Below are 20,800 nucleotides of genomic sequence, written 5' to 3'. Positions count from 1 at the left end.
CTTCACCCAAGATGTAAGTGACTGCTTGAAAGATGATCTTTGTGAGACATCTGAAAATGTGAAAGCACAGTAACAAATGACTCAGCTGAGTCTCTTCCCACGCTTCAGATGCAGGTATGTAAAATGGAAATGGTCGTGTATATTATCCTCTCTTTAGCAGAAGCTGCTTTCCTTTGATACCACTCATTTATGATGGTACAAGAACCTAGCTAGACACTACTGGGATATGTCTAGAGAAAATCGCTTTCCTTTCGACATTCCTGGATTTGGTGACAACCCATCTTCCTCTGGTCCCCTGGGTTCAGAGTCTTGCACACATCCCTGAGATTCAGTGACCTGCTCGCAGTAAAAGGTTTTCTGGAAGCACATCTCTTACTTGATGAAAAGGCATTTTCTGACTGACTGTAGCATGCCCCTTTTCCTGGGTCATAATGTGCCATCTGAAGAGGGAAATTATATGTTACCTTTGCATCACCTGTTGGGTTCAAGGCCTCAGAGACATGCTCTTAAGGATTTGCTCGGCAGCTTCCCAGACTCCCATTCTCTGAAATTTCCCAGCACTGGAATCAAAATTCTTCAGGATCTCATACCCGGACACTGATTTGATAACAAGAGAAACATGGAGTGGACAGTGGGTAACTTACTGGGATAATGAGGTGTCCGGGCTTAGGAATATCCCTGGTCATTGAATGTTGAGTCAGTAATCCAGTTATACTAGAGTGGGTTTGACTGTGGTAATAAATGACACATTCTGCTGGCCAGTAGGTGGTAGAACTTGAAAATGTGCCATGCCTGCTGGAAATGTCATTGCAATTGCATAGGTGAAACTGGTGCCTGCGTTAAATGAAGTTCTCACCCCTCCAAGTTTGGAATACATGGAAAAAGTACAGCTGGTCCCATAACCCTTTGGCTGAAGTGGAGAAGAGTGAACATTAAGTGGCTTCTCTGATCTTACAAATGCTGTACCTACAAGTATAGAGCTGGAAAAGAACCTTTCCCAGCAGGCTGGTGTCAGGCCCTCCTTCGTGAATTTTCCAGATGGCATGCTTGTGTGGTTGAAGTATTTCATTAACTTTTCATAAGATGCTTAGTGTTGCAGTGAGACAGAAAGAAACAGGATCTGGTCCTTGTTTAGGGGAGAAGGATGTGTCTAGTAGCTTTCTGAGTGTCCTCTGGGCCAGGGCACCTGCGCATGTGAAAGGGCCCTGATATTCTCTGTGTGTGGGTGGAAGATCTTCTTAATGGATACGGTTGCAGCAGCTCATCTGTATGACTGCATCAGACTCGTTAGCTAGGTTCTGGTTACTGCTGCGAGTGGTGATTGTGCCAGTGCAAGTGTTCTCTCTTTCCTTGTATCTGTTAATTACCACACGCATGGATGTCATCACCTCTTAAAACTGCATGGCATTGTCCCATTAGCGAGGGATGTGGGAAGCAGCAGGGGAGGGGAACTCTTTGATCTTTCACTATTTAGAAGTGAATGGAGAAGTGGGCTGAATGAAGCAGGTGTCGCTAGGGAGAATTTCCAACTGTTCTTATCTTTGAGATTCCGCCTTTAGCTATCAGTTTCGCAACAAATTTAGAAAAGGAGACTAACAAATTTATTTGAGCATAAGCTTTCATGAGCTACAGCTCACTTCATCGGATCGAAAGCTTATGCTCAAATAAATTTGTTAGTCTCTAAGGTGCCACAAGTACTCCTTTTCTTTTTTGCGAATACAGACTAACACGGCTGCTACTCTGCAACAAATGTAATGCTCTTTGCTGTTATAAGCCACTTTCTCCTCCCCGACCCATCAAAATCCACACTCCCCATTTCGAAAAGTGCACCATAGTCTCCATGGCAACGGGTGCTACTAGTGTGCATGTGATTTTTGCTAGCTAGTCAAGCAGGAGCAGAAAACGGGATGGCTGTACTGGAAGAGTGTGGGGTTGTGGAAAGTACTTAACAAAACATCAGGGACCTGTTCCTTCCACTCTGACACTGAGCTTCTGTGAACACCACTGACTACCAAGCAACACCAAGGGCAGAGATAGTGACTGGCCTCTATCTTGCAGAAAAATCCTAAACGACTCATTTGCTATTCTAAATGTGGCCTTTTCTGAGGAGAGACTGAAAGTTGCCTGTAGCTAGAAATGATGTCACATAACTCTGCTGTTCTATTTATTTGTCTGATAGTTGCCAGGATAGGGCCCCCAGCACCTAGGCCTTCTATAAACACATACTAAAATAGTCCCTGCCTCAAAGAGCTTACAGTCTAAATAGACGGGGTGGGAGAGGAAATGGAGCCACAGAGAAGTAAAGTGACTTTCCCAGCATCTCGCAGTATGTCAGTGGTAGCACTGGAGTAGAACCCACATCTCCTGGGTTCCAGTCCAGGGACTTAATCAACAGATCATGCTGCCCCTGGATCCTGAGCTGCTGCTATTCCAGGCCTAGGTCCCCACAGCTGTGACAATGCACCACAGTGCTAACCTGCAGAACCCCATACTGTTGTAGGCAGTATTGCCCATCTCCTGTGGCCCACCACCAAGCAGGCTATTGGGCCTCTTCTGAACAAAGATTGTCCAATTTGGCCAAACTTGTGTTGAAGTTTTGATGAGCTAAAACTGACTAGTGATTCTAATGGGAACACACATTTCACTTGTGACTCAGAGCGGATTAAACCCCAGACCTCTTGAGAGGAAAGTCTAGACAATTGGCATGTCACTTAGGATTGTTCCAGGTCAGCATTTGAACTTGTTTCCTCTGTAACCCTCCTTAACCTCCTTAATGAATCATCTTTTTTTAAAGTACCTCTTGGTCCTCCCTCTGAAGCCCTGGTGCTCAGAGCCCACTATTAGAATCTGCCCTGGATGGTCCAATGTTCTGAAGCAGCTTTCCCCATGTACCCCAATGGCCAAACCAGCACATTACTGCTCTTTTCCATTTCTCCCACCATGGTTTATAGTCTCAACCTCTCCTAGATTTACCATATTTCCTTACTATTGGGAGTGTGGCTGGCATGTAAAATCCTGGCCCATAGGAGATTAAGAGTGCAGATGGAGAGTTTGCAGGCTTCTGCAGAGCTGTTATGACTTAAAGTTGAGGGAGATCAGCACAAGTCTGAGCCTTGCAGTATTGGATTCAAGTGAGATTGGGAGGCAGAGGCAGCTGGTGCTTGGTATGGCGCAAGCCGTAGCTTAGGGTCTTGTTAAGGGAACAAAATTAATTTGGTGAAGGGACTGTGGTGGGAGGCAAACTGAATTCAGGGGGTATATGTCACTTCTGTGCTTGTGCGTCTCCTCGGTAAACTCTGGACTTGGCATTTCCTTCAACTGCTCTGCAGCCTGGGAGTTAACCAGTTGCTAAAGGCAATTCAGGAAACAATTAACATGGATTAGATCCCATATTATTTGTAGGGCTCAGGTTTGTTCAATAGCTAAGCCATGCAGGTAGCTGTTTGGGCCATTGCTGTTGGAAGCCAGCACATTTCCTGGCTGGCACAGTTCCCCTAGTTCTGTGATGGTGAGAGCATGAAGATGGGAAGTGGGGCTAATAAAGGTCCAGAAAATTCCCAGTTGTGCTGCTGTCCAGCTTGATGTGAATATAGCACCAGCTCCCAGCTTTCTTATTTATTAGTGCCAGTGAAGGGACTGTGCAGCTGTGTAGCCCACTATCCAAGTGAAGATCTGATGATGGAGCAGCTGCCTGCTCCACAGCTATCTGCTGAGTGCTCTGTTAAACATTTGTGGATGTATGTACATGTTTCTATCAGATGCTTACTCTCGCTGACCGGTTAATTGTTTCTTGGAACAGCCTATAAATAAGCGACTAACCTCTCTGCCCAGCTGTGCTGCTACAGGGGATTAAAGTGTTTGAGCTGCCTTGGCAACGCTGATTTTTATTGCCCTTTCAAATAATCCTTTTCTGTGGCTTTTTTCAGAGAGTTTTCAACGTCCTATACCCGATGCCTGCTGACCAGAGGAGACACGTCAGCATAAACTCAGCTCGCTGGCTACCTGAGCCAGGCCTGGGATTGGCATATGGCACTAACAAGGGGGACCTAGTGATTTGCCGACCAGAGTAAGTGGCATGGCTTAACCTGAGGGAAACCTTAACCGTTCTGCTTTTTATGGGGAATCAGGCCAGGGTGGCTTCTCCTCAAACAGGGCTGTGTTAGGGGGCAAGGAGTCTCACTCTTTTTTTGAGCAGTTGTAGCATTTACTTCAGTCTTTGACAATTAAAGTAACAGTGTTTCTGCCCTGACGATGAAACCTGTGAGGCAGAGTGGGGACGGGATATCTCACTTATTTCTGCCTAGTATAGTCTTCACAATCCTTCCAGATGCTCTAGTGCGCATATATGCCCAGACATCTTTGAATCTCCTGTAATATTCAATGTGAGATTATATTAACCAGAACATTTTGTATGGGCTGTTAGAACAATTCAGTGAATTGTTGTGGCTCTAGCATGAAAGGCCACTGGTCTGATCCAGTCTGGCAGTTCTATTTATTATTTATACAGCACCATAAGTGTGCATGTCACTTTATAGATTTGCAAGTAGACACAATCTAATTTAGAAATTATGCAACATAGGAAGGGATAATGACAGGCAAGGGAATTCCTGGTAGTGGAGTGCTTACACACTTCTCTTGTAGTATGAGAGGTTCATCGGGGGACTTGAGGACCAAACATTGTGGCTGAGATCCCTTCCTCCACTGGCTCTTCGTAGCTCCTTTTGAAATGCAGGACACTTCTTATATATTTCTGCATTAGTGATTTCCTGCTGCTGAGCTGCCTTTGGTCCCTGAACTATGCCCTTGTGTGGGGTTATGTTTCACTTGCTGAGATTCCTGGGGAGTGAAGTTGCTCCCTTTCTGTAGAAGGTGCGGCTGAAATCCTGCAACGGATGAGTTCATTGGAATACTAGAGCATGGAAGCCATTTTCCTTCTGCTCTGCATGCGATTGAGCATGTGATACTTGTAAAGCGTTATATGGTCAGCATACAACTAATTGAATTAGGGCAAATATAGGCTATTTTGATAATTACTAATTCAGCAGAGAGCCATGGGGGAAACTGCAACCAGAGCTTTAATTGAGCCAGTATGCAGTGGTACAGCATACCAGCACCTCTTTGAAACTACTTGCTGATTCTCCAGAATCTCAGCTTTCATTATGGCCTTGTCTACATGGGGAGATTCACTGCTTTAGCTATTGTGAAGTAAATAGTTCCCCATATGAAGGTTTCACTATGGAATGAGTGTGATTTAATTCTGGAATAAGCACTGTACTCACAAAGTGCTCACAAAGTGGAGTCATTATCACTTGGTAAGGCAACTCCCATCTTTTCATGTGTTGTAATATATATACTGCATACTGTATTTTTCACTCCATGCATCTTATGAAGTGGGTTTTAGCCCACGAAAGCTTATGCCCAAATAAATTTGTTAGTTTCTAAGGGTATGTCTATACTACCCACCGGATCAATGGGCACCAATTGATCCAGCAGGGATCAATTTATTGCATCTAGTCTAGAAGCGATAAATTGATCCCTGAGTGCTGTCCCGTCGACTCCTGTACTCCACCGCAGCGAGAGGCACAGGAGGAGTCGACAGGGGAGCAGCAGCAGTCGACTTACTGCGGTGAAGACGCCATGGTAAGTAGATCCAAGTATGTCGACTTCAGCTGTGTTATTCACGAAGCTGAAGTTGCGTAACTTAGATCGACCCCCTCCCTCCCCCGCAGTGTAGACCAGGGAAAAGGTGCCACAAGGACTCCTCATTGTTTTTATTCTGGAGTAGACCATCTATATGGAGGAATTATTCCAGAATAGCCATGCTAGTCAATATCCCCCATGTTGACAAGACCAAAGAAAAATGTCTATGGTTTCTGAGAGAACCTCAAGTGCGGACAGTGTAACCAATAAAGCAAAGTCTGAGTTTGCAACAGTGTAGGACATTAGCTCTGAGAGATGTGAACTGCACCATTCATTTCACTGGGTGCTGACTCACATGCCCAGTGGTAATACTTTAAATGTCAAACATTCTGAACTATTTTACTGCTATCAAAACAAGTAGGACGGCAGTGGGAGGATGATATTGTGAAGATCTGCACAATAGACTATAAGTGGAACCACAAGCAAGTGAACTTGGGGGAAGAGTCTCCATGTTTAGGTCCCCATCAATAAAGACCCAAGCCCAAGGACTTTAGCAGAGCATCTGAGCCCCAATTAAGGGGACCAAAACCTAGTGGGGATTTCAAGCCCCAGTGAAGGGAAGCCAGACTGAGGAACCAACCGGTTTATTTGAGTATATTTGAGGTGTGGGGGAGAGACAAAATCCAAGGAACCCTGTTGTGCCCTGACAGCATGTCTAGTCTTAGTGGCATCTTGTAGATGGGATTTAATTTTGTGGGCACAGCTTGGAAGGGTACTCCTACAGTTTTTAATCCTAACCCCACCAGTTGCAGATATTTCCTCCATTGTGTGCCAAGGAGACAAACAACTGATGTAGCACAACTGGGATCTGACCCTACTTACCCAGCATCTGGTCCAAAGTTGAATGAAATGGAAAACATTCTGCTTTAAGCAGCACAGGAGCCCCCTGGACAGAGAGGAAAAAGGCAGCAATCTGGGTGGCCTCTGATCAGTCTCCATATGCGTGAGAGGGAAAGGCATGAATTGTTTACATAGCACCTGTTAAGGCTGATTCCCCAGTCTGGCACTTTGAATGCAGAAGGTGGGGGCCTGCAAGGATTCTAAAAATTAATACTGGCCACTCCAAGCTTGTATTAAACTCCCAAGGTTACAGCTTTTTCTCGTGCAGCACTCAAGTGCAAAACCCCTTTGAGGACTCAGGAAGGCGCACTTGGGAATTCCTTCCTGTGGGGTACCCTCAAACCTTTCCTCTCCCCCACTCCGTCCCCGGTTAAGAGCTGAGAAAGAAAACAAAGGAAATCAGCTGTTGCCACCAGCTAATTAAACGTGCACAAACCTTTTAGGACACAAAAATCCAATCCTGTTCTTTAAAAAGGTAAATTTTATTAAAACAAAAAGAAAATACATCTGAAAACTCAGGCTATCGCTAGATTTAAAAAGAGCAAATACAAGGATTAAACATCAAGAATAGTTTCTTGAGGTCCAGCTTAAAGGTTACAAGCAAAACAAAAGCACCTGGGGTTAGCACAGAGGAGTCTACAAGCAATAAAGTAATAAAAGAGAGAAACCTAATTGTGTCTTCCTAAACATTCCCTCATGTACTTAAATATCTGGGGTTTCAAATGAGTAGTTTCTAGGTATGATCTGACGATTTTTCATACCTGGCCCAAAGCTTTTTATAGTATCACTGCTCTGTTCCCTCTCTCCGGAAAACAACAAACAAACAAAAGTAAAAGGGGAGTCTTGTTTTAATTTCAAAAAGTTCTAGCCTTCCCATTGGCTCTTTTGGCCAGGTGCCCACTCCCTTCCTTTTACCTATGCATTGCAGTGACTTCTAACCCTTTACAGGTAAAGCAAGTAGAGAACAGCTACTAAGAGGGATTTTATAGCTAAATGGCTGGCTGGGTGTCCATAAAAGCAAGCTCTCCCGCTTCATTTATCACTGCACCATTGGTCCTCTCTGTATTGAACAGATGAAAGGAGACTGAGTGTTCATTTGGGGCAGAGACCTATTATCTAAGATAGACCCCACAGACATGCACACAGCCTTTCATCCCTGTCTTTCGTAGTGAGTGGGGAGACAATGGGAAGGAAATCCAGCTCTTGGAGGTAGTCTTTGCAAAGGAAGCAGATGGTACAAGCAATTTATTTCTAATTTGTTGGTGCAGGTGAGTGTTTTTGCTCTGTTTTGTTCATAAATTATCAGGTACCACAGTGGAACTAGAATGCTTCGTAGGGAGATGGTTGGCGGAAAGTGAGTTTTGAGGGAGAACACTTAAGGCACAGGTAGAGGCAGATGTTTCTATCAAGGGGGTAGCATGAAAAAGGCATTCCTAGAGGAACAGGCAGAGTATGGTGCATGAGGGAGGAGTGGATGGGAATGAGAGTGGAGATATAGGCAGTGCTATTAGCCCAGGGGTGGGCAAACTACAGCTGTCAGGCCGCATCCGGCCCTCCAGACGTTTTAATCTGGCCCTCGAGCTCCAGCTGGGAAGTGGGGTCGGGGGCTTGCCACGCTCTGTGCAGCTCCTGGAAGCAGTGGCATGTCCCACCTTTGGCTCCTATGCATAGGAGCAGCCATGGGGCTCCATGTGCAGCTCCCGCAGTTCCCATTGCCCGGGAAGGGGCAGCGCGCACAGATACCAGGCTGTACTTCTGCTTAGGAGCCGGAGGGGGGACATGTTGCTGCTTCTGGGAGCTGCTTTAGATAAGCGCCTCCCAGAGCCGGCACCTCTGACCCCTTCCCGCACCCCAACCCTCTGCCCCAGACCTGATCACTCTCCTGCCCTCTGAACCCCTCATCCCCAGCCCCACCCCAGAGCCTGCACCCCCAGCTGGAGCCCTCACCCCCTCCCGGACCCCAACCCCCCAGTTTCTTAGAGCATTCCTGGCCCACCATACAATTTCCATACCCAGATGTGGCCCTTGGGCCAAAAAGTTTGCCCACCCCTGTATTAGCCCATGTAGAATGCAATGTCCTCAGACAAAACTCCTGGTGACTTCCCTCCAGTGTAGATGAGAACAGGAATCACTGTTTAAACAAGTGAGGCTGTCTCATTGCAATGTAGAGACCAGACCCATCAGTAATGTTACTGTGCAGCAGGAGGAACTTTCTCTAGGGGAAGCGCTGGCATTTCTGTAGTTGTCCCAAGCCCCTGTTGACACTCACCATATCAGCTCCTCATAATCTTTCCACCCCATCCTGTTCAATCAAGATCTTTCCCATTCATCAGAAATGACCTGCAGTCCCATCTTATGAAATATTCATGACCTTCCAGAGCCTGTGTGTGAGAACACTAGCTGGCAGTCACAGACAGCTGTTCTGCCCAGTGCCCACTCTGGCTTCTCCTGGAGAAGGCTGTGCAGCAGGGTGAACTAAGTACCATTCTCTGTGTTCTTCCATTCTCAGTCTCCCTTCTCCAGGAACAGGTTCAGGTGGGATTTACTGCCCAGATCTTTTGGAAACACTGATTCCAAAACTTGAACATGCTTTGAACATGGCTACGGGTAATTCCAAAACTAAGAGCTGCAAAGGCCTTTTGCAGGGCCAGCTATGCAGTACAGGCAGAGATGAGGAATCATTCCTTCTGCAGATAAGAGCCTCTGGTAACAAATTAAAATATCACCTGAAGATGTCTTGGTTCTGAGACCGAGACTATTCGATGGAATCCCCTTATAGGGAAGTAGGTAGAGTGTCCCAGATTAATTCAGTGCTGTTCTGTGCACTTATTGCAATTCTCTTTGTTGTGGAAACTGTTCGGTGAAAATTGACTTCACTATACAAGCCTTCCATGCTTTATCACTGAGACTGTCTGCCTGTGCCAGTCCAGTTTCTTCTTGAGAACTGCATATCATCTAATCTAGCCATGGGGGCAGCATGCCTTCATCCGGTTATTAGTGCTGGAAGAGAGATGGCAATCTATCCCACTGTCTACATCTGTCATGTCTCTGTGCTGGCTGATCCCATTTATCAGCCTGTTCAGTTATTAGCAGAGATGGCTCCCAGCAACATAAGCCCTAATGCATAGTTTGCCTTTTAAGAGCAACCTCAGTGGATGCAGGATGAATGAAGAGGGAAAAAGGAACCTCTGTGTTCTCCTTCCTGTGTAATTGAAGTATGTTAGATGGTATCTCTCCCAGGCACTCGGGGAATAATTTCATTGCAGACTTAACTCAAGCGATTGCGTTAACACGACATTGACATCATTGATAACAGTTTTCAAATATGTGAAAGATTGTTACAAGGAGGAAAAAGGAAAAAAATGTTCTTAACCTCTGAGGATAGGACAAGAAGCAATGGGCTTAAATTGCATCAAGGGAGGTTTAGTTTGGACATTAGAAAAAACTTCCTAACTGTCAAGGTGATTAAGCACTGGAATAAATTGCCTAGGGAAGATGTAGAATCTCCATCATTGGAGATTTTTAATAGCAGATTAGACAAACACCTGTCAGGGATGGTCTAGATAATTAGTCCTGCCATGAATGCAGGGGACTGGACTAGTTGACCTCTCGAGGTCCCTTCCAGTTCTTTGATTTTATGATTGGCAACTGGTTCTGAGCACCCACCCTGCAAAGTCATGCCCAAGTTACTGTGCCATCAGTGATGCTGTACTCCCCATGTGTGTTGCGAGGACTCCTGTGAGAATATTTTAAGGTTTTTTATGCTGCAGTAAAATGAGATGCTCTGATTCTTTCCCAGTGAATTGTGGGAGAATTTGTCTGTCCTTCTGGACACGCGGGGGAATTGTGGGAAAGTATTGGAGGACTATCAGTACTTAGCCTGTGATTTAGCCTGTGTCCATGCTGTAATGTAGGCAGGTTACCAACTTGAGTGAAAAAGCTATATCCTCAGCTGTGTCAGCTACCCCAAATTGAAAGCACCACCAAATTCAGGTGAGAGGGTTTTGTGTGTGGATGGGAGGGGGCTAGGGGCACTGCTCAAGTTAACTCTGCCTCAGGGGCTGGCCCCTCTAGGTTAGGAGTTCCTGTGATCCCAGACATTTTGCAAGTGGAAATTGGACTACGTTTTTTTTAAATTGACAATGGAAGCACATGTTTCCTGAGAGCTCCATACTGTGCTCTGAGACCTAGTCATTGTGGATACAGCAGCATCTCAAGGTATGTCTACACTGCAATTAAAAACCCGCAGCTGGCCCATGTCAGCTGACTCGGGCTCAGGTGAAGGGACTGTTTAATTGCAGTGTAGATGTTCGGGGTCAAGCTGGAGCCTGAGTTCTGAGACCCTCCCCCCAGCAGAGTCCCAGAGCCCTGGCTCCAGCCCAAGCCCAAATGTCTGCACTGCAATTAAACAGCCCCTTAGCTGAAGCCCCGTGAGCCCAAGTCAGCTGATGTGGGCAAGCCGCTGGTTTTTAATTCCAGTGTAGCTATACCTTCACTAGCAAAATAGGGATTGGGTTTGAACCAGTGTCTCCCTTCTGACATCATGCTTCCAGAGAACGGAACTGGTGTCAGTTGAAAGATGTCATTTAGAAGGATGAAGCTCTGGCCTCACAGCACTGCTTAGCTCATCTGTGTCACTACCACATGCTGGTTTTGAGGATCCATTTATTTAACACTTTATCTCTGTCATGTGTGAATGGGTTTCCTCCTTCCTTCTGTCCCCCAGGACATGCTAAAGTACTGACTAACGTGACACTAGTAGTTTGCTGCTAGAGAGCTTGGATCATATGTCTGGATTTCATTGAGGAAGTATATGGACATCTGAGCAGTCTAGTCTGTATAAGGTAAATCAGCCTACCTAAGCAGGCCTAGTTTTATAAAGTTCAACCTCTTGTTTGACAAACTTTTAGGTTTTCTTTAGGTCAAGTAAAGTTGATATTAATAAAGCCTAAGACAGCCTTTTGCTTAGGAATAGCCTTTCACCCCATTAGATTATACAGACCTCTTATTTCCCCAGTTTTACCAGTAAAAATTCCTTTATAGTTTTAAAAGTGCTAAAAGGATGAAGTATGATTGGAAGTATAAGTAATGTAAAAAGTCCTAAGGCTAATAGGTTTAAAAAAAAAATCCTGCTAAATGTGTATCCCATGCCTAAAACTCAAAAGGAACACAAACCATCTGTATCCTGTAACTCAGGGGTTCTCAACCTTTTTCTTTGCGGCGCCCACAACATGCTATAAAAACTCCACAGCCCACCTGTGTCACAACAACACATATAAAAGCTAGGGCCAGCATTAGAAGTAGCAAGCAGGGCAATTGCCCGAGGCCCCATGCCAGAGGGGCCCCTGCAAAGCTACATTTCTTAAGCTTCTGCTTCAGCCCCCAGTGATGTGGCTCAGAGCCCCAGCTTCAGCCTCATGCAGTGGGGCTTTGACTTTCTGCCCTCGGCCCAAGCGAGTTTAATGCTGGCCCTGCTTGGCAGACCCCTTGAAACCTGTGCGTGGCCCCCCAGGAGGCCTCAGACTCCTAATTGAGAACCACTGCTGTAACTGGTACCCCATAGGAGAGGGCCCAGAATCACATCTGTGCAGTCATCTCCTGAACATCAGTTGCAGTTGGTGACAGAAATGTCAGTAAGTCAGTACTTTTCAAACTAACAGAATGGTTCATCTGGCCAACTTCTCAACCCAGATTGAGCCATGTATCAGGGTGCACGATTTGTAATCCCCTTATTTGCTCAAAGACCTCAGGGGAAGTGCCACTAATTGAAGCCAACTGAAATCACAACCATAAAAATCCAGGTAAGCAGGGAGGCAAATGTAATCCTCTGGGCCACCGCCCATACCAAAAAAGGCTGCTGCCTGTCCTGTCTTGCAGGCTGCTGTGTCAGCCAAGTGCCTGAGAAAACCCACCTGCCAGTGTAAGGTACCAAGACCAAAAACAACCACACCTGGTCTCCTAAAGTGCAGTTCCTTGACTCTGAAGTTCCCAAAACCAACAAGCCAGAGAGCCAGTCTTTTTCTCTGAATAACCATCTTCGTTTTAAATAATGTTTCTCTTTTTGCAATTTACTTGTTAAAAAGCACATGCTTATTCTACCTCTAAAGTAAATACTACCTGAAATCACTCAGGTCACCCCGGGCCATATAAAACGTGGCTGCGTAACACAATCTGCCTCAAGAGGAAAGTTATGGTTGTTAATCATTCGATATTATGAAAAAAAAATGAGTTAACTGCACAAGTCATTCAGTAACTATGCACTTTGAAGGAGTCAGTGTATTGCTGCATAGGCTAACAACCAAACTACATCCATGCCTCCCAAACTGTCCAGGCTTAAGTATGTACAAAAATTGTGTTATGTTAACTCCATAATTTAGGCCTTAATTGTGTTCATTCACAATATTTTAATAATTTAGTCAATTGTTAATTTTATTTCATGTTATCAATTTAATTTATTAAATCAAATTCCAATTTTAATTGTGCTATTCAAACATTAGTTTAATAAAATTATTTTAAGTAAAAGATTAAGTTTAAGTAAGCTTTTTATTCATTTATAATAGACCCCATAAATCATAAACTTAATTCTTCTTTCAAAACTGCAGAGGAATCAAAAAATCCTAACCCAGGTTAAAGGTCAAAGATCAAAAAAAAAATTAAAAATATTTCATAGCTATTGTCTCTGTCCTTATATTACAACCTTTATCTCTCTCATCTGTTTGCTATCTGGTGTATCAACTCATTGGGCCTTTGCGGTAACCTTTTTGCAGTTCTTCAGTCAGTTTTCAGTTCAGTGTTTGTATCCAAGCTGGTAGAAATATATGTTGAGTAAGATTTGTGTGAGACACCATATCTGATAAGTCATTAAAATCCAAGTATATCACATTTACCTTTCCTTTCATTCACTAATTTTGTAATTCAGTCAAGAAAAGCATTGGTTTGTTTATCTGACAAGAAATTCTCTCTAACCCCCCAAAATACTGCTTATTGCTCATTCTTCTGTTCCTTTCTGGATATTCAATTAATTATTATTCTGTCTGTTTTATATAGGAGCAGGAGGGGAAGGGGTTAGGCTGAGGAGAGACAGTAATTGCCAAATTAAATTGGCCTTCTCTATTTGAAGATCTGTGCTACATTTGTTTTCTGTGGTCTTCTGGTACCTCTCCAGTTTTATGTAACTTGTCAAAAATAGTCATCAGTTGCACAGAAGTTCATTTGGTAATTTTCTTAACTATCTTGGAGTGCACATTGTACAACCAACCTATTCTATTCTATGTAGGTTCTTATACCATATTCATCACTGTAGTATCTGAGTGTCTTCCAATACTGCATTAAAGCGACATGACTAACATCTTGTATCATCCTGTCCCCAGGGAGAGAGGTAAATGCAGTGGAATCTCTTGTTTGGGTAGGATTCTGTTTCGTTTAATAGACATGTTGCTATGTATTTATGTTAAAGAAGGCAAGTTCAAAGAAGTGAATGAAAATGAATGTCTGCCCTCTGACCATGAGCAGATTATCCATCAGTGCCACTAAACAGTTTCAGATCCATATTCTGGCCTGAATCCAGATTGTTCTGGGTTTAGAATATTAGTTTGTTAGATGAGTTTGTAGTTGGCCTTTGGCTAGTTTCTCTGAGCTTGGTCAGATATGTGGGGTTTGACACTGATCAGTAGTTGGCTAGAACTGATGTATCCAAGGTGGGTTTCTTTAGTGTTGGACTGTTTATGTATTTGAAGGAGGAAAGAAAGATTCCTTCTGACTGAAAGAGCCAGTGCCTCAGAGGAGTGATGTCTGTTGCACGTGACACTTTTGCAAGCCAGGAAGGACATAGGTTGGATTCACAGGGCTTGGGACAAGACTTCTTTAGGGTGTTCAGAACTTGTTGGTGACTGAACGCATTGAACTCTGGGAGTGGAGGCATGCTGGCAGTCAGTGGGTATAGGCAGAAAGGGTCCATGTTTTTGAGAGAGCTTCCCAAAGGTTTGTGATCTGTTCAGCAATGTAGGATAAGAGTTCTTCCCTGCACTTGGTGCTCTGTTCTAGGCACTCAGGATTGAAAAGAAAAGGAGGACTAGTGGCACCTTAGAGACTAACAAATTTATGTGAGCATAAGCTTTCGTGAGCTACAGCTCACTTCATCGGATGCATCCAATGAAGTGAGCTGTAGCTCACGAAAGCTTATGCTCAAATAAATTTTAGTCTCTAAGGTGCCACAAGTCCTCCTTTTCTTTTTGCATATACAGACTAACACGGCTGCTACTCTGAAACCTGTCATTATGAAAGGATTGAAAAGGTGGTTTATCATACTGGATAGCTCCTGGGAGTGGGATTTAGCAGCTTCAGTGAGGACTGATAAAAATGCTCTCTAGGCCTGTAGTACAGCCACAGCATAGGCTTGGAGGAATTGTTTCATCCTATCTGTATCAGCCTTTGTTTTCTGCCATCAGCTCTTGGGGTTTCCACCCCTCTCTCTTCATCCTGTGCAGAGTTTAGAAAACCAAGAAGATCTGTGGAAGTGATGGGAAGGAAGAATACTTTGGGGGCCAACCTGTCAATGGTGGAGGCTAGTGAAAACGATTCACCAGGACCTCAGTTCATTGTTGTTTGGTTGGGGCACTGTTGTCCTTTAGCAGATGTTTGGAATGTGTTGGAGTCCATGAGTCTGCATGGTTGAATTGGGATCCTGGGTTTGTCTTGTTGCCTGAGAGCTGGAAGAACTCTGGCCATGGCCTTAATGAGGTGATGGTCTGTCCCAGACAAAGGCTTGGGTTGCAATGTCCTTGAACTAGACAGGCCAAAGATCTGGTCCAAGGTGTGACCAGCTGTATGGGTTGGACCAGAGATGACCTGTGAAAGTCCTACAGAAGCAAATGAGAAAATGAGTTTTTGAGCTTTTGTATCTGTGGCCTTGTTGGTGGGTGTTGAAATCTCCCAGGATGACAGCCTCTCTCAAACAGGCTCCATTTTTTCCAAATGTTCTCTTACCCGCCTTTTGTCAAGAACACTTTTTAGAAATTTTCTTGCTCCTATTTGGTTTAAACTTCCCTTGATTTTCTTTTTGGAGTGCAGATTTCAAAGAGCAGTTCAGGATCTCAGCCACTTGACTCATCATTTGTTTCATCCTTTTCTTCATTGGTGAATGGACCACCTGTGTTTTTAGTACTACTTGCTCCCTGATAATTTTAGAAAACCCCTTGTTTTCCCCATTTGACAGCACTAACTCACTCTGCTTTGTTGCAGCATTCACCTTTTCCCTGCAAGCCTTAACTGACTGTCCTTGTTTGGTTGCTTCCTCCACCATTTGCAGTACAATATTTTTTATCTTCTGAACTTTGATGCAGTCCGGTATGGAGCCATCTTCCCTGTTCCTTACCTGCTATTTTTTTGGCAGGGGGATTGTAGTGGTTTGTTTAAAGTATTGTAGTGAGTTGAGGTAGATCCCACAATAGCCAAGGTGGAGTTCCTGCTTCTCTTTTACATATTCTCTTTCAATTGTTCAAAACTTTCAGATATTCTTATGGATTGAAAAGTTCCGTGTTTGATTTCAATCCAAATATTAACTTTTATGAAAAGTAATTGGTGGAGCATTTTATTTTCCGTTATTGGAACTGGAAAAAAAAATGTTACTCCCCCCCCCCATATATTCCAGTTAGATATTTTTTTTACTTAGCTAATTTCAGAGCTGCTGGGACTAGAAATATATCAAATTTGACTTGGTTTGTGGATTTCTCTGAGACTTCAGTCAAGCCAAGATTTTGATTCTGTAACTGGTGAATGTTTAAGATTGTCAGCTTCATGCATGCTCATTAGAATGCTCTATCTGAAAGCTTTGTTATGCTTTCTAGCCTTAAATGTTCAGAACTTTAGAAGCAACTTCCTTCCAATTGAAGCCATATTCCCCGGTTTGTCTTGATTAATTCTCCATAAGATCTACAAAACAAGCCTTCTTTGAACTGATTATACATTAACTGCTGCTAAACCATTGTAAGTGTTTAAAAGTAGATTAAACAGCTTATTTGGCTCTAAGACCTTATTGCAGTTTAAGATGTTTAATTCCTTAAGGGTTTAAGCAGTTTGAACTGCCCTAAAGATTTTAATCATTTTAAGTAGTTTAAGCCACTATGAAACCTGACAGGACATAAACATAAGGGATCAAAGCAGCTTGAGCAGTAATAGTCTTAAGTCCATGATCCAGATGAAGTTGCACTAAGTCATTGGAGTGGTTTAAGCATTTTATTCTTCTTATGAAGCCTGGTTGAAGGACCTCAAACCAAATAGGTCTTGTTCAAAGAACTTACAAACTCCACAATGCAGATAGCGCCAATGGAGAGAACTTGTCAGTGGAGCTTATAAACTCCCTACCTTGAATAGCTTCACTTTTGTGTAGGGGAGGTTTGGGGGTTGGTCTGCAGGAATTAAATGAAAAAAGTTCCTCAGCATTAGTGTATTGTCAAGGATGAGGAATCAGAAAATTCAGGAAATTCCCAAAGTAAAAGACTACTTCTGCTTTGTTTCCTCAGCCCCATTCCATGTAGGTGATATGTTCTGTTCTGTGCTTTTCTGGTGCATGTAAACAAAGAGTAATAGATTCATGGTATTAAACTAACCATAAACATTCATGATGTACAAGAGCGCTGTCATTATTGGAATAACCTTAACTTTGGAATTTCCTGACTTGATTGCCTCAACTCTCACTGTTGCATTTAATTAAGGCTTCAGGGTGTCACTCAAACTGGGGTGTAATTTTTCTGTGACTGGCATGTCTGAGGCAGGAATCCAAATTCAGGGACACAGAAGGGTCCCTTGTCACTCTCTGGGGGGCATGAAATACTTCCTTCTGTCTGATGCTCAGAATAGCATGGATGAGCTATAGAGGGAGCTACACCTAACCCTCTTCATTGTAAGGAGAGTTACCACAAGCAAAAGAAGATGGTGAGGTCATGGGGGCTCTCCATGAGAGAGAGAGAGAGAGAGAGAAAGAGAATCCTCTGCCCTTGCTCTCAGCATAGAGGAAAGTATGGTTCTGCTCTGTAGCTTCTCTGTCGCACAGGCTGTGCATGAGGCACTCTCCCAGTCACAGCACTCCTAGTCATGCTCCAAGACAGTCTTGCTGGCACTCTTGCGTGCTAAACTCCCCGCTTTGGCTGTCACTAAACCAGTGATTAATCTCCATTTTCAGTAATTGCTGGGAACCCGAGAGGAGTTTGGTTCTTAATTTAGATTCTTCATCCCAGGAAGTGCAGAGATGAATTCCGCTTGTAGTCCATTTCCTCTCACAGTACATCTTTCATGCCAATCATAAGCCAGTACACCTGTCATAGGTGGCCTATGGGAGATTAAGGCTGCAAAAAGATGTTGGGGCCTGTAAACCTCCTGAGTCTGTCACAGTAACCTTGTAAACCAGCTGGAACCATTCCACTTGTACGTCTTCCCTGAGTGTTGGTGTCTTGTGTGATTTCCAAGTCTGTCTCTTTAATGAGATCTCGCCTGGCTGGCAGATGCAACATCCTAGCTAAAGAAGAGTGACCATGTTGCCCTGGGAAAGAGACTGACTGAGGTGTATCTTTGATGACAAAGCTGGCTTCTTTCTCCATGGCTGCAAGCCAGTGGGTAAGAGCCAGTTTGGATGCCTAGTGGTGGGCAGAAGGGGCTCATGTAATACCATGCCTGCTATAAGACAGGAAAATGTCACCAGCCATCCATGTCTCCAGGTTTACAGCGCTGACCTTTGTCAAGTGGCATAGTTTTGAACAGAGTCCACTCCAATCCACTTATTTTCTTAGCTTGTATGTTTGTGCAGTCAGTTACTACTGGGTCAATAGTATTATGAGTTGGCCTCTTCCCTGAAGCAGGCATGGGACTACTGGCTGCACTGGGCTCTGCGTTCCTGCTACCCAACCACATAGTGATCAAACTGGAGTTTCTGCACTTCAGGGAGAGCAGCAGTATGCCCTTTTCTGCACCACACCAAGCTGCACCAACTTGTTGAGTTCTTTGGGGTGTGGGGTTTGGAGGAAAAGGAGCTGCTGGCAGTATAAGAGCTTGCACTGTAACCAAGTGCTCCTGCTACCTAGTCAGCCGAAAGGTGGCCTTCCGCTAGCAATCTTCACTGGGATGAGCAGGTAAACTTCAGAGCTAGCACGGTCACTTAAATGCAAATGGATTTTAAATCTCAAACTGAAAACTCTCTCTCCACATGAGTTACCTTGTTAGAAATCCTCTTATATTGCCTTCAGAATTCATATCCACGTTAGCCATGTGGGCTCCACCACAGGGACTTGTACCAAAAATATATCCATATTAGGGCTGTCAAGCGATTAAAAAAAAATTGTTTTAAGCGATTAATCTCACTGTTAAGCAATTATAGAATACCATTTATTTAAATATTTTTGGATATTTTCTACATTTTCAAATATATTGATTCAATTACAACACAGAATACAAAGTGTACAGTGCTCTCTTTATATTTTTGATTACAAGTATTTGTACTGTAAAAAAAAAACAAAAGAAATAGTATTTTTCAATTCACCTAATACAAGTACTGTAGTGCAATCTCTTTCATGAAAGTTGAACTTACAAAAGTAGAATTATGTAGAAAAAATGCGTTCAAAAATAAAACAGCATCACATTTTAGAGCAGAAGTGAGCAAACTACGGCCCATGGGCCACTTCGGGCCCGCGGGACCTCCTGCCCGGCCCCTGAGCTCCCAGCCGGGGAGGCTAGCCCCCGGTTCCTCCCCTGCTGTTTCTCCTCCCCCGCAGCCTTAGCGCGCCGCCGGCGCGGTGCTCTGGGCATCTGGGCAGCCCAGTGCAGAGCCGCGGCCTGACCCAGTGCTCTGAGTGGCACGGTAAGGGGGCAGGGAGCAAGGGGGGTTGGATAGAGGACAGGGGAGTTTGGGGATGTGGTCAGGGAGCAGGGGTGTGGATAGGGGTTGGGGTGGTCAGAGGGCGGGGAACAGGGGGTGTGGTCAGGGGGCAGGGGTCTCGGGGGGGCAGTCAGAAATGGGGGGGTTGGATAAGGTAGCAAGAGGCAGTCAGGGGTGGGAGGGCCTGGGGTGGTCAGGGAGCAGGGGGCATTGGATGGGGCAGGAGTCCTGGGGGAGTCATCGGGGGCGAGAAGCGGGGGGGTCGGATGCCACCAGCAGATGGTTGATTTTCCTTTTTGGTGGTTCATGTTCTGTAGTTTCCCCATAAGAGTGTTGCTCTTTTAAGACCTCTGAAAGCATGCTCCACGCCTCATCCTTCTAGGATTTTGGAAGGCACTTCAGATTCTTAAACCTTGGATCAAGTGCTATAACTATCTTTAGAAATCTCATATTGGTACCTTCTTTGCGTTTTTTCAAATCCGCAGTGAAAGTGTTCTTAAAATGAATAACGAGCTGGATCATCATTTGAGACTGCTATAACATGAAATATATGGCAGAATATGGGTAAAACAGAGCAGGGGTCATACAATTCGCCCCTGACAAAAGTCACAAATGTAATTAACACATTATTTTTTAACAAGCGTCATCACCATGGAAGCATGTCCTCTGGAATGGTGGCCAAAGCATGAAGGGGCATACAAATGTTTAACATATCTGGCATGTAAAGATCTTGCAGTGCCAGCTACAAAAGTGCCATGCAAATGCCTGTTCTCACTTTCTGGTGACATTGTAAATAAGAGGGCAGCATTATCTCCTGTAAATGTAAACAAACTTGTTTGTCTTCGCGATTGGCTGAAGAAGACATAGGACCGAGTGGACTTGTAGGCTCTGAAGTTTTTCATTGTTTTATTTTTGAGTGCAGTTATGTAACAAAAAAAAATAAAATCTACATTTGTAAATTGCACTTTGGCGACAAAGGGATTGCACTACAGTACTTGTATGAGGGGAACTGAAAAATACTATTTTTTATCATTTTTACAATGCAAATATTTATAATAAATAATATACACTTTGATTTCAATTACAACACAATGCAATATATATGAAAATGTAGAACAAAATCCAAAATATTTAATAAATTTCAGTAGGTATTCTATTGTTTAACAGTGAGATTAAAACTGTGATTAATCACAATTTATTTTTTTTAATCCTGCAGTTAATTTTTTTTTTGAGTTAATCGCTTGAGTTAACTGCAATTAATCAACAGCTCTAATCCATATCAGTGATTCCTACATCTGAACTGGTATATCTTCCCCTGATTGGAGGCAATTACTGCCCAGCACATCCGCTCCAGGAATCCCAGTTCCTGATTCCCTCCAGGTCTGCATCACAGCT

General features: G+C 44.0%; 1 protein-coding gene across 4 annotated transcripts in view; it reads left to right on the top strand.

Moving 5' to 3' along the window:
* Nucleotides 1-20,800, top strand: part of AMBRA1 (autophagy and beclin 1 regulator 1) — a 204,693-nt gene that overhangs the window by 158,163 nt on the left and 25,730 nt on the right. For all 4 annotated transcript variants that reach the window (XM_038405851.2, XM_038405850.2, XM_043515739.1 and 1 more), the window contains one exon: nucleotides 3,927-4,066. In XM_038405851.2, coding sequence (XP_038261779.1) covers nucleotides 3,927-4,066 — 140 coding nt within the window. The remainder of the gene's footprint in view (nucleotides 1-3,926; nucleotides 4,067-20,800) is intronic.

The sequence above is a fragment of the Dermochelys coriacea genome, chromosome 6 (genome assembly GCF_009764565.3).
Source record: "Dermochelys coriacea isolate rDerCor1 chromosome 6, rDerCor1.pri.v4, whole genome shotgun sequence".
NCBI lineage: Eukaryota > Metazoa > Chordata > Testudines > Dermochelyidae > Dermochelys > Dermochelys coriacea.
Note: the sequence above shows the minus strand (reverse complement) of the source record. Positions and strands in the feature narration are given on the sequence as shown.